Source organism: Musca vetustissima, unplaced genomic scaffold (genome assembly GCF_032173495.1).
Source record: "Musca vetustissima isolate MV318-11 ecotype Yass unplaced genomic scaffold, APGP_CSIRO_Mvet_v1 utg41901, whole genome shotgun sequence".
NCBI lineage: Eukaryota > Metazoa > Arthropoda > Insecta > Diptera > Muscidae > Musca > Musca vetustissima.
The window spans coordinates 1-14975 of NW_026883491.1; the positions used below are offsets into that span (position 1 = coordinate 1).

Here is a 14975-nt window from a genome sequence, read left to right on the forward strand (position 1 = left end):
AAAATTGAAGGCAGTCATCAAAGAATTTGACACCTTCGAAGAAAAAGGGTTGGGACGGACCAAACTTGAGAAGCATACCATTAAGCTAGTGAAGGATGCCGAACCGGTGAAAGATAGGCATTATCCAATGTCCCCTGCGGTCCAACAAATTACCTATGATGAGATAGACAATATGCTCCGGCTAAACGTTATTGAGGAAAGTGAAACCCCGTGGAGCAACCGCACCACGGTGGTCAGGAAACCCGGAAAAAACAGGTTCTGCCTCGATGCCAGAAAGCTGAATAAGCTAACGGAGAAGGATGCATATCCTCTCCAGAACATAGATGGAATTCTTAGTCGGATCGACGAAACCTTTTATATAAGTAGCGTCGATTTAAAATACGCATTCTGGCAAGTAGAACTGGAGGAGGAAAGTAAGAAATATACTGCTTTCACGGTACCGGGGCGACCTTTGTACCAATTCCGCGTTATGCCATTTGGGCTTTGCAATGCCGCGCAGCGCTTATGTCGATTAATGGACAAGGTCGTCCCCGCCAGGTTGAAAGAAAACGTATTCGTTTACCTGGACGACCTGCTAATTATATCAGGTGACTTTGAGCAACACCTTACTCTTCTTAGAGAAGTGGCCCAGTGTCTCAAAAATGCTAATCTGACCATAAGCTTAAAAAAATCACACTTTTGCTTCAAGGAACTGAAGTATTTGGGGTTCATAATTGGGGGAGGAGTGTTGAAAACGGACCCCGAGAAAGTGGAGGCCATTAAAAAGATAGCGGTGCCCAAAAACCCGAGGCAAGTCCGAAGCTTCTTGGGCACTGCAGGATGGTATCGGCGCTTCATAAGGGATTTCGCCGCTATATCTGCCCCTTTGACAGATACGTTGAAAAAGTCAAAGAAGTTTGTAATGACGGAGGAAGCTATCACATCATTTGAGAGTCTAAAGAAGGCATTGACTACTGCTCCGGTTCTACGCCACGCTAATTTTAGTAAACGATTTTTTATACAATGCGATGCGTCGGACTATGGAATTGGAGCGGTACTATTCCAGCTCAATGACCAGGGAGACGAACACCCAATAGCCTTTTACTCTCAAAAGCTCAATTCGAGCCAAAGAAACTACAGTGTTACGGAAAAAGAATGTCTTGCGGCTGTTATGGCAGTGAAAAAGTTCCGTCCATATGTGGAACTCATGGACTTTACTGTCATAACAGACCACGCAAGTTTGCAGTGGCTTATGAGTTTGAAAGATTTAAGTGGCCGTCTCGCTCGCTGGTCATTACAGCTACAATCGTACCGTTTCGAAATAGTACATCGTAAAGGCAAAGAAAACGTTGTGGCTGACACGTTATCAAGACTCCCTACGATAGATGAATTAGATTTGGAGCAGATGTTCGACTGTGAAACAACTGCCTTTGACAGCGGTGAATATAAAGATTTAAAGAGCAGTATTGAGGCTAACCAAGACCGACTTCCTGACTTAAAAGTAAAAGATGGGATAATTTTTAAGCGAATGAACCCCAACCAAAATGAAATGTTAGGGGAGTATGAGTGGAGAGTATGGGTTCCCGATTCCTTAACTCACACACTCATTCAGAAAGCCCACGATTCGCCCATAGCTGCTCATGGGGGCGTGTCCAAAACTCTCAACCGAATTAGGCAACAATTTTATTGGCCCAACATGGTGACGCAAGTCAGGCAGTACATCAGTAAATGCATTACGTGCAAAGAGACAAAAAGCGTTAACTATAATACCCAACCGCCGATTGGCAATGAGGTCAAAACTGAAAGGCCGTTTCAAAAGATATATATAGATTTTTTAGGTAAATACCCTCGGTCGAAAAGTGGAAATGCCTACATTTTCATAGTCATGGACCACTTTTCGAAGTTCGTATTCCTGAAATGTATGAAAGAGGCGACGGCGAATAACGTCGTAACATTTCTAATTGAAGAAATATTTAGGAAGTTCGGAGTTCCAGAAACGGTGCACAGCGACAATGGTGCACAGTTCCACTCTAAGCTGTTTAAGGATATGATAATGGCATATCAAATAAAACATATGCAGACAGCTCCATATTCCCCTCAATCGAATGCGTCAGAACGGGTTAATCAATCCGTTCTGGCCGCAATCAGAGCCTATATGGAAGGAGATCATAGAGATTGGGATCTGTACCTGTCGGAAATCGAGTGTGCACTCCGAACTTCTGTTCATGCGGCCACCGGTGTAACACCTTTTTTCGCATTATTTGGGTACCACATGTACACAAAAGGGTCTGACTATAATTTAGCAAGGAAATTGAAATCCCTAACTGACCATGAAATACTCCAATTAAAGGCAAATGACCGATTATCTCTCATACGAGATACAATTAAGCAAAACATGCACAAAGCATATGAGGCCAGTGCAAGGCGGTACAATAAAAGATCAAGGGTGATCAAATTTGCTCCCGGCCAAGAAGCATTTCGCAGGAATTATACACTTAGTGATTTTCAAAAGAATATAAATGCAAAGTTTTCACGAAAATTCACAAAAGTACGTATAAACAAACTCGTTGGGAACAATATGTATGAAATCGAGGATCTTCAGGGTCGACCATTAGGTATGGTCCACGCTAAAGACCTAAAAATGTGATATTTCAACTGTGATACACCTCTCGGCCAGAACATGATGGTGATATAAAACTATGTGCAATATAGGATAAGTAACAATATTGTGAATGTCCTATGCGTGTAGAGTTAGATTATATCACGATTTATACTCACTATAAACATCCAAAAGTGGGCACCCAGTTACTGCCAACCAACTTTATTCACTAAATCCAGTAAATTACAGATTTTAATAGTATGACGGATTCCCGGGGGATTCTAAAACAAAACCCAAAAAGTAAATGATCTTGTATATACAGCCACCCACGAAAATTACTTCCCTAATAGATCCGTATCAAATTGCCCGGCCGATGAGACATCAGGGAGTGGGAGTTCCCCACGTTGGTCTCTACGCAACGCATAAGTCCAAGATAAACCATTCCGCACACCATATGTTCCTTCGCGTGCTCGTCACATAAGGAGTTTTGTTGCGGCTGGGATAAAGCAAGCCAAGCAATCAGGTCAGTCATCTACTCCTGGGCATAACGTGGCGGCAAATAAAAGAATGCATTGTAGTCGCACAGATACATGCATGTCGGCCGCAGAAATCACAGGAAGCCCAAAAAGTACAAACCGACGCTGGAGCAACAACGTTGTATCAGGTACTCCTTAAAATTCTCCTGCAATTCCTCTGAATAAATGTCGAAATTGAGTTGTGTGTTTCGGGCAAAAGAAAATGTATGCGGTTTGTTATGATTTCAATGTCATACTATCAAATGTCAACCCAACGTCAGCTGTCAAGCATACCGGGCGTTGGTACATAGCGGGTACTAAAAAGTACACTGCAAAAGTTTACCATCCCTGAACTATGACGGGCGGCTGGATGGCAAAAACAACACATTTTAAATAATGGTTGCCAAAAATGAATATTTTAACAACAAATAAATTAAAAGGAAAAAAAGGGAACAACATAGAGTAGCAATGACATGGGAAATTAGGGAATATATGGGAATCGGGAAAGTCACATATAAAAGGGGAACATCGATGGAAAAGTAGGAGAAAGTAAGAAAGACATTTTGATTTAACACGCACTGTGGAGTAAAAATTTAAACACCAAATTATAACCAAAAAAATAGAAACAATTAAATATACCCAAATAAAATACACTGGCGTAAGAGGGGAAAATTTTCTAACCCGAAGCGAGTGATAGTGAACTGGCGCAGCTAGTGGTCATTGTGAGACAAGGCTGGATAAGTATAGCAACATCCAGGTAGGACTGCATATAACAAAAGCCCGTAAAGAAATATAAATACGAGTCGGTCAGCGATTGCCGTTTATGTAAAATTAGGCATTTTTTTTTGTGCTGTGTAAAATATAGCACAGCGGTGTACGACTGGCTATTTGCTGGCATCAAAAAGTGTAGCCGTCCGTTAGGCGCTGAAAAAACATAAATGACGATATAGCTATTAAGTTAAGTCAATATTTATCTATTTGCATTTTTTTTTAGTAACATAACTTTTAATTATATTTTTTTTTAGCAATTTTAACTAGTATTTATAAGATTTTTATTGATTTTGTTTATTTGTAAAGGGCATTCCAATACATAAGTCTAAGGGTATTTGTGTGGTAAAGAGACTAGAGTGTGTCAAGCTACTGATATAACTGACTAACTGAGCTCAATTAGGTAGGACATCAGGAAGCATAGTCAAATCGGATCGGAGGAACATTCCGATAACCCTAGTACTATAGTATTGAAGGTCCTAATTCATGATAGGTGTTAAGTAAACTGTTCTATATTTTGTTTGTGTTCGAGATTGTTGTCGGTAAGCATAAGTGAGTTCGTTTTGTTTGTTATTCACTATGCTTTAGAATGAATAAATTTATATGTTTAGAGATATAGTAAAAATGAATATGGAGTAGACATTAATCATTTGGGAGGGGTGAAAACGTTGTAGGAGGGGGAATCGAACTCGAGGAGTATTTGGGGTCCACATAAATGTTAGAGAGGACCTGTGGACCATGGAAGGGAGGGCAGGTGAGGGTCCGGCCACCAAGGACCCAGAATCATCACAATGTTCTCCGTGTGTGTAATGTTAGTCCTTTTGTTTCGTGTTTATACATGTTGAAAATAATTCTTGTTAGGCCCTGATTTGGTTGGCGGGTTATGGACCTCCCTGGGGCCGATAGCTAGTCGGATGTGCCGATCAAATTCTTGTATGGAGCCGTAACACTTGTATAGTTTGCTGGAAGTCGACTTGTGGCGCAAGCAGTACCACCAAACAAGAGAACCATAGGAAAGGATGGACTTTACCACTGTGTTATACAACCAGTGTATAGTCGATGGTTTTATCGGTCCACATTTAGCCTCCCATATAATGGTATTTCCAGATTTTCTAAATATTTAAAACACTTAGCGTGAAGTCAAGGATCGAGATACAAAACATAAAGGTTAGCTTTGAAATATCGGCCCACATTTAGGTATAGTCCTTCGGTATTTCCTGCCAGATGTAATCAATATTAGTCCATCTGTTGGTATATCTCTTTATATTATGATCCCGCTCATTATTACATCAGAACTCGCAACAGTCAAATGTCAATACCCTATGGTGGACTTTTTAGGAAAAGGTACCAAGAAAAGTGTTTGCATAGCTTCACTTAGTTGTGAAGCATATTTTTAGGAAGTGTAAGCATATTTTTTAGGAAGCGTTTAATATATACACGACTTTGATATGTTGGATTGCATTCACATCAACATTGGTTGTTAGTGCCTCTCTACAATTGGTCTCTAGACAAATACACAAATCATAAGTTCATATAATCACGTTGCTGTTAGCCGAAGTTATCCTTACATTGATATTTATGTATAGGGTTAGATATAGATGAAAGGAAAAGAGAAGTGTGGTATCTTTGCTCCGATACCGACAAATGCTAAAACATCGCTAGAAAGTTTTAAATTGTGGTCCAAAGATTGGGCCTTCAATAATATTTAATCTGTTCTAGAACCTGCAAGAATGTTCTATTTATGGATTTTTTTCTTTAAAAATTCGTACTGTCTTGTTTATAAAACATTCTATTATTAAAATAAAAAAAACAAACCAAGTTTTTTTTTTTGTTTTGTAAAGATTTTATTTCTATTTATGTTGATGAATTGGTGATTCTAACGATAATTTCCAAATCTATTTTACAGATTTTTAGAAACAATAAATCAAAAGAAACATTCCAAACGTATGTGTATAATTAATGTGCAGAGAAATCTGAAAAAATAATGACTTATATTTAAAATACATACATATATAAAAAATATAAAATAGACTTCATCTTTTGAAAACCCTATTTATTCTTTTGTATAACATAACAATTTAGATGGAAATTGTGACATGACCAAGCCGCTTAACAGGTATATAAAAGTGCATAGGAAATGCTGTGAGAGGAAGTATTTTTGTAAACACCTGGACGGAAGATGTTTAACTTTCGTCATCTTCAATTTTAGGCGCCAAATAATAACGCACATGACCCAAATCTTGAATACGATATTCAACCACCAATGGAACATCTGCCGACATGGACAACTGTACTTGGCCGGACAAAGGCGTGGCCTTGGTAAAAGCATTCAGGTAACGACAGGCAAATGTAAGGGTGACGGGTTCCTGCATTTCAATTATGACAGCTTCCTCTTCTTTGTCCACGCTTGATGTTTGTGCCAATTTAACATTGGCCGAACCAACATCACCAGATGCAGAGAATTTCACACCTTCCTTGGTGCAACAGATTACCATGGATTCACTGAATTGTGCCAAATCTCTGCAAATGCGTGCAAATTCAATCGAAGGCATACGTACAACGCATGAGTATTCTGTTTCTGGAATGCCCAAATGTTCTTGGTCGAGATTCATAAGTTTCATTTCGTAGTCGGAGACTTTTTCATGATTTGGCGATTCAAACATAAAGGTGACAGTGTCGGCATTATCTTGGGCCTTGATGGTAACTGTATCATCGTTGTTGGCACACTTCAAGATTTTTGCCATGCTGCTCAAATTCATGCCCATCGAAATGTTACGATCACAACGGAATTTGTCAAAGCCATCCGAACGCAATGTCAGGGAAACCAATGATACGTGGGAATTGTCCATAGCCTGGAGCTGTTATGGAAACAACAAACAAGTTATAAACTTTCATTTTCCTTTATGAATGACATTTATTTCATCTTACCTGTATTCCCGAATCACTGCAGTCAAAGGTTCCCTCATTTAGCAAATCTTTGATGGCATCCAAGATTTTCTTGAGAATGGTAGCACTAATTAAACGGGCTTCAAACATCTTGGAGTTTTATTTGTATATTCTTTTTAGAAAAATAAACACTATAAAATTTCGATATAATGTATTTTAATTTAATTTCTCCACACACGAACACAAATCCTTCGAACCGCTCCTGTCGGCTTTTATTTTTAAAATGTGCTGCTGCTACGACGTGTATTGCAAAAATTTGCCTTTGTGAAATTTACAACACGCAATTGTTGACAGAAGACGCCTGTTGTTTTGGCGCGAACTGTCAAACACAAAATTTCGCAATTATTCTCATTGCGAAGCGACCCCTGGTGACAAGTAGTTAGTTAGAGTGTGTTGTCATTTATTTATTGGATTCTTTAATAAATACGTATCTAAAATGACAAATACTGGGTAATTCATATATATAGATAAAATGCATGTAAATATTTTGTCCCAAAGAAAAACACACTTTTAATGCTGTGTTTATTTATTAGGTTTAAATCTTTGTTTAAAATATACTGTCACGAAGTTAACCCTTTGTGGCTCAATGTTGCCCACAGACTAGAAAATGTTTTGGAGCTTATATTTAAAGTTAATTAATATATATTTTTCGATTGCATATGTCAAGATAGGATGATGGACGAAACATACCAAAAGACATATCTAAAAATAAAAAAAATGGTCAAATGATGCGCTTTCCAATATGTATTTGAGGGCAAATGTATACAGTAACATTTGTGTATGCAGTCCGAATTGTACCCTCAAAAGTATTTTTGATTCGTATGTGATTTTTTACCTTTGATCTTTAAGTTTTCTTAGATTTCCATTTTATTGTATTACGTTTACATTTAACCGGATTTCGTTAACCCAGTGGGTTTTAATTGTCAATTCCATTACATATTTGCATGGTATAATAATAGAAGGTAACAGCAAGTGTTGTTGTACAAAAAACGATACAACAACCACATGGAAATTTGTTGTTGTAAGTTCTACTAGTGTCAACTCATTTGACAGAAAAATGTAAACAAACAAATTATCATCAAAATATTTTTATTTTGAAAGTGAAATATTTTCGAATCCTCAAAATAAAAATTGAAAAACATGAATGAAAATCTATCAAATTTATATTTCTATGGCTTCCACATCTTTCCTATAATTGAGCCATTGCCATATATATGTGTAACACATATGAAAATGCAGGGAATAGCGAGTTGTTCCTTGAAGAAAGATTTGCTCCCTCAAACTTTCCCAGCAGGCAGATTGAGTAGATTGAAAATGGGAGGACATTCAATAAAGAACAATTTCAAATTGTATACGTTCCAATTTTCCTGTTGGGTGATTTTTAAAAACATAATTTGTCATATTCATATTGACACTAGTATTACGTTGGAATCAAATCAGCTGGGACTTGCTGTTACCTTTTATAATTGTACCATGACATATTTGTCAAATAAATCCTCATAAAGTAGGTTAACCCTGCAAACAGTTCTATTTTACATGTCGTTTTAAGCTCAAGGTCATTTAACCCTTTATGGTCCAATGTTGCCCACAGGCAACAAAATGTTTTAGAGCTTATATTTAATATACAGCTAGTAGACATCTTGTCCATGGACCACACATACCAAAAGAAAAAGATAAAAAACCAATTTTTTGGTGAAGTTATGAGCTTTTCAAACCAAATATGTGTACAGTACTAATTTATGTATACAGTCCAAATTATTTTAACCCTTTGTGGCCCAATGTTGCTCACAGGCAACAAAATGTTGCAGAGCTTATATTTAATATGCTGCTTGTAGACATATATTCCTTGGATTTCATATGTCAAGTCCTGATTATAGACGACACATATCAAAAGAAAAATCTAAAAAATCAAATTTTCGGTAAAGTTATGAGCTTTTCAATATAAAAAGAGGGCAAAATGTGTACAGTACTAATTTGTGTATACAGTCCAAATTATTTAAATCGTTTCGTATTCGAATTGTACGACTTCTCCAATTAGAATTATTTTTGATTCTTGTAAAAAATAATATAGAGAAGAATTAAAAATTATGTATTCGTCGATTTTGCATTTGGTTTTCTTGATATTGGACTTTTATTCTTCAAAAAAAAAAATAAATAATAATAATAATAATAATGTATCTCCCGAATTCGATGCTGAAGCGATGTCAAATTTTGTTCATATCCTATTAAATATAGTTGCATTAAATCTGCGAACAGAAAATTGTTCTATGATTACTGAAAAAAATTCGGACCCCAAAGGGTTAAACGGCATTTACATTAGAACTTTTTACCGTATTAACCTGCTTTATGAAGATTATTTGGCATATATTCAAAAGAATTTACAATTTAAACCCACAGGGTTAACGAAATCCAGTACAATGTTATTTTGCTTGTAAAAGATCTGTAATTTATAACAAAGTGGTACCTTCCAGCTGGCAACTCATGTTCGATGGAGATTATATAGAAAAATTCCCTACCAAAAATTATAATTATTGACCCTCATTATTTGGGTACTTTTTGTTGTTATTGTATTTGTTTAATATGTAGTTATTCTTCCGCGGCTGTAGACACAAATCTTCCGGAATAAGTGGAATAAGCTTCGAAGGGAAATTGAATAAGAGCGACTTGTACCACTTTCTGGGCAGACATTTTGCACGTTGTCACTTTTCAACCTTGTTCCTACATTTTAACTTATAGAAGATAGCTGTGGTTTGTGTGGACGATTTGAATACGCTTTCGAATGTGACCCGAGAATTTTGGGGTACATTCGGCAATCACGTTTTCGATATGAAGCTCTCACTGTACATCACTAGCTTCGATACAAAGGTATCGAATATCAAAATAAATAACTATAGGAAAGTTTGAAGTCTCTAGCTAATAAACTCATTTAGATGCACGGTTGTTTGTATTTTTACAGATTTTTTGGTAATACACATGTCCATTCCATTTCGTAAGAATTCCTTGTTTAAAACTTTCCACTTTTTAAGTCTGTTTTTACACGGTAGATTGGTTCCAGAAGAAGCCGTGTAAAAAAAACAGTGTAAAAAAGACATTGATTTTATACAAAAATGTGATTTGGCGATTTGTTCCAAATAAATTGCACATAAAATATGTAACAAAATTAAAAAAAAAAAAAAAACATAAATAACTGAATAAATACAAAATATTTTTTGGCTTACCTTTTATATTAATGCGTTAAAATTAAATTTAATGGAAAATCAAATTTGCCTGTAAAAAATTTCTTTACCAAACACGTCTAATTGCATTGACAGTTCACAAAATATTAACACGTTTCAATTGCTCTGACCAGTAAATTTTATTGTATGCACATAAAGGGAATTCTCCTAAATTAGTGCTATTCACATTTGCTTTGACCAGTAAAAATTGTTTGTACGCGCTGAAGGGGACTTAAATCTTTAAGCTAGTGTTCGCAAACTATCGATGGTTTCAGACTTTTTTCTTTCATAAATACTTTTTTGTGGTATGAACATACTTCGCAAAAATTAAATTTGGCAAAAATAATTAAGTACATAAAATTTTAAATCGTGCTAAATGGAGTAAAATCGTGTAAAAAAATTAAAAAATATTCAATTTTCAAACCTATTATATCATAACCGTGTACAAAAAGACCGTGTAAAACCAGACTTAGGTGTATTATTAAAAAATTGTTAATTACAATGTGCATTCTTATAAAAATAATTAAAAATTAAGTTCCGTTCCAGAACCTAAAAGAATCTACTAATTTTACAAGTACAGTATTTCTCGGTTAATTGCAAATCAAAATTTGCACAAATTTTCGTTCAATTAACCGAGGAACCAATTATTCGAACCCGCTTAATTGAATAGTTTGTTCAATAATAGTAATCACGTATAATTAGAAATACTAATGATTTAAAAAAATACAATGTCAAATACAAATTACGCTTTCTCGATGTTTTTCCTTATGCCGCCTAGTCTTTTTCACAAATTATGTCAAATATGTATGTAAAAAAAGGGCAGATTATTGTTCAATTATTATTATGCAATCGGAAAAATCAATTAACAGGGTTTAATTATCCGAGAAAATTTACATGTATTTTCCTATGAAATATTTTTTGCTCCATCATGTGGTTCATTTAAGCGTGGAAACCAATTAAACGTAGGGTCAATTAACCGAAAAATACTGTATTGCAACTTTTTACTCGCAAACTGTTTCCCAACCCACAAAACTGGTAAAACATTGAATCAAATGTAAGAGAGCACAAAATAAAATGGCGTTATTTTTGTAAACTTTTTACTCGGGAAATTTGGCCGAGTAAAAATGTTAAACAGAAATGCCTACTTCTGATTGGCTGTTATGCATGGTACAATTATAAAAGGTAACAGGGAATCCCAGCTGATTTGATTCCAACGTAATACTAGTGTCAATATGAATACAAGTTGTAATTGTTCTTTATTAAATGTGCTCCCGTATTCAATTTACTCAATCTGCCTAGTGGGAAAATTGGAGGAAGCAAATCTTTCTTCATGGAATAACTCGCAATTCCCTGCGTTTTCATACGTGTGACACATATAAGTGGCAATGGCTTAATTATAGGAAAGATGTGGAAGCGATAGAAATATAAATTTGATATCATGTTCATTCATGTTTTTCAATTTTTATTTTGAGGATTCCAAAATATTTCGTTTTCAAAATAAATATAATTTGTGTGTTTGTTTACATTTTTCTGTCAAAAGACGTTGACACTAGTATAACTTACAACAACAAATTTCCATGTGGTTGTTGTATCCTTTGTTGTACAACAACACTTGCTGTTACCTTCTATTATTATACCATGGCTGTTATGTTGATTTAGAAGTATTGCCATCTAATTTTGGCATATTTACTAGATTTCCGTTCCCGAACTTTTCAAATTATTGTGTACTCTGAGAGCGATTTTGAAATGTTTCTCTTTTACTAGCTTTACTATTAAAAAAGTACTGGAACAGACCAATAATGTTTTTAGAAGATTTGTAGAAAAAATGAAAACTAAAAAAAGTACCTTCGAGGTAGATTCGGAATTTTGAAGTGGGACAAATTCGGCCATATACAGATAGTGCAATATTTTTTTTGAGTTTGTATTTAAACTTTCAGAGGAACTGAATTCCAACCAGACTGATAGCGGTGATAATTACCAGGATATGACTATGGTGCCGATGCTACCCCGGGTAGGGGCCCATTCGGCGAATTTGAGTTTTTTACAAAACTGTAAAAATGTCTAACTAATACTAATTTATTATATGTTTTTGGTACTAGTTGTTCTGTTGTATACGTACTGAGGTATAGTGTATATTCCAAAATCCATTTGTTTATAGATGAATTTAACAACATTGGTAAGAAGAAATTTATGATGTGTGGATGAACTAAGTTGTAAATCATTTTCCCAACTCGAAATCGAAATCCTGACATTCCATTCATTTTTCGCATTTTCGAAAAAATGTCAAATGATCAGAACAACTTGTTTATATTTATTCCGACGTTATAGCCCACAAGGCAGTGGAGTATTATTCTTTGTTGACAAAGATACCCTACCTTGTATAATTGTACCATGAATCCACCCACCTATTAAATCGTAATCCAATAAAACGATGATGGAATTAAATACAGACCCATATCTTAAGTATATAAGGGCTAATTGAAGTAAAGTTTTCAAAATTAACAGCACTTAGATATTTTTTAAAATAAAAAACAGTTCTTCCAATACTTTAAAGTAAAATAATATCCATTAAAAATATTAAAAGTGAATATTTCGTGCGACGATCATCACATTTCTTGTCACTCTAGGGATCTGAAAACTATTAGGGCATACCAAATCCGTTCATTAGCTATTTAAGAAATTCTCCAAGTTGATACGTTTGATATCATCGACACAGGCCATTAATATCGTAAACCGACCAGGACAAAAGATAAGCCAATGCATGAACATACGACGATGTTTATGAATTCTCATTTAAACGTGAATTTGAATTCATCAAAATGGAATGAGATACGTCGAAGTATTTCGGAAACATTTATATAAATAAATGTGTTCTACTTTTGTGGTGAATTGTATAATTGTATAATTGTACCATGAATCCACCCACCTATTAAATCGTAATCCAATAAAACGATGATGGAATTAAATACAGACCCATATCTTAAGTATATAAGGGCTAATTGAAGTAAAGTTTTCAAAATTAACAGCACTTAGATATTTTTTAAAATAAAAAACAGTTCTTCCAATACTTTAAAGTAAAATAATATCCATTAAAAATATTAAAAGTGAATATTTCGTGCGACGATCATCACATTTCTTGTCACTCTAGGGATCTGAAAACTATTAGGGCATACCAAATCCGTTCATTAGCTATTTAAGAAATTCTCCAAGTTGATACGTTTGATATCATCGACACAGGCCATTAATATCGTAAACCGACCAGGACAAAAGATAAGCCAATGCATGAACATACGACGATGTTTATGAATTCTCATTTAAACGTGAATTTGAATTCATCAAAATGGAATGAGATACGTCGAAGTATTTCGGAAACATTTATATAAATAAATGTGTTCTACTTTTGTGGTGAATAACGTCGAACGAGCTAGTCTAAATTTAGGCACGTGTTTCAACAGAATCAGCTATACGGGCATGTTCTGGCATTCACTTCAACGGCAGAAGTGAATCGAACACACGCCGAGGTGTTCTGTAACACACTTTACACCCATTTGAGGTGTATTCTTTACACTTACATTTTCATAGTGAGAGTCGGGTGTATTCATGTTTTTCCATATAAAATAAAATCTTTTTTGAAATAAAAAAGAAACATGATGATAGATTGATATGTTTTTATTGCGTATAAATTGCTTAAAATAATAAAATAAACATGAAACGCAATTAAAAACAAATTTTAAATAGATACTAAGGTTTGTCTTGAATTTTCTTCAACTGAATTTCTTGCTTGACACAAACAGCTGATTTGAAATCAATCAACATATTAATGATATTAGAGAGTTTTTCTTACATATATTTTATGTTGCGAATAATAAAATATTAAAAAATAATAATAAAATTATCGTTAGAATTAACGAAATTACTACAAAATTACAGAAACAATGTTAAATACGAATACAGTTTATATTGTATGGCAACACTACTTCTGCAAATTACTATGTCGACGTTTATTTTTGTCGCAGTTCAAAATTTCAATTCACGTGAGAAGCAGAACAGGAGGTAGCTTCTGAGGTGAAGTGTATGTGTGAAGTGAAACGAACACGCCGTGAGTTCCAGAACATACCCGATAAATTTATTTTGGATTATCATAACGGTGCCCCAATAATCGGTATTTTGAGGTTTTTGGGCACACGTTTCAGCCTAATTGGCTGTGATTAGTCCACCTTTTAGGGGAACATTCAAAAACCGTTCAGTACCCGTTTACAGGCCTACCAAAAGTGCAACTAGCTCGTTCGACGTTATTCACCCTAAAAGTAAAATGCATGTATTTGAATGAATGTTACCGAAATACGTCGGCGTACGAATTTTTAAAGTTGAAAAAATTCAACTATGACAGAACGTAGTTTTGTTTTTTTTTTCATTTGTTGAAAAAAGAAACAAAACATAAAGACCTTGGTACAATTATAAAAGGTAACAGTAAATCCCAGCTGATTTGATTCCAACGTAATACTAATGTCAATATGAATTTGACAAATTATGTTTTTAAAAATCACCCAACAGGAAAATTGGGAACGCGTACAATTTGAAATTGTTCTTTATTAAATGTGCTCCTGTATTCAATTTACTCAATCTGCCTGCTGGGAAAGTTTGAGGAAGCAAATCTTTCTTCAAGAAATAACTCGCTATTCCCAGCATTATCATATGTGTTACACATATATATGGCAATGGCTCAATTATAGGAAAGATGTGGAAGCGATAGAAATATAAATTTGATAGATTTTCATTCATGTTTTTCAATTTTTATTTTCAGGATTCGAAAATATTTCGTTTTCAAAATAAAAATAATTAGATGATAATTTGTTTGTTTACATTTTTCTGTCAAATGAGTTGACACTAGTAGAACTTACAACAACAAATTTCCATGTGGTTGTTGTATCGTTTTTTGTACAACAGCACTTG

The 14975-nt window shown here is 34.8% G+C and overlaps 1 protein-coding gene across 1 annotated transcript; it reads right to left on the reverse strand.

The window, feature by feature from the left end:
* Positions 1 to 6044: 6044 nt before the first annotated feature.
* Positions 6045 to 6917, reverse strand: LOC133330384 (proliferating cell nuclear antigen). Its single transcript, XM_061538837.1, has 2 exons — positions 6790 to 6917; positions 6045 to 6719 (listed from the first exon to the last, which is right to left on the reverse strand). The coding sequence occupies exons 1-2, from the start codon at positions 6895 to 6897 to the stop codon at positions 6045 to 6047; spliced, it is 783 nt and encodes a 260-aa protein (XP_061394821.1). The 5' UTR covers positions 6898 to 6917.
* Positions 6918 to 14975: the final 8058 nt, after the last annotated feature.

Bases quoted from the DNA above. Each gene is read 5' to 3' on its own strand.
- LOC133330384 (XM_061538837.1), bottom strand. From the start codon at position 6,897: ATGTTTGAAGCCCGTTTAATTAGTGCTACCATTCTCAAGAAAATCTTG. The intron at 6,720-6,789 runs GTAAGATGAAAT...TTTCCATAACAG, and splicing joins GCAGTGATTCGGGAATACAG to CTCCAGGCTATGGACAATTC.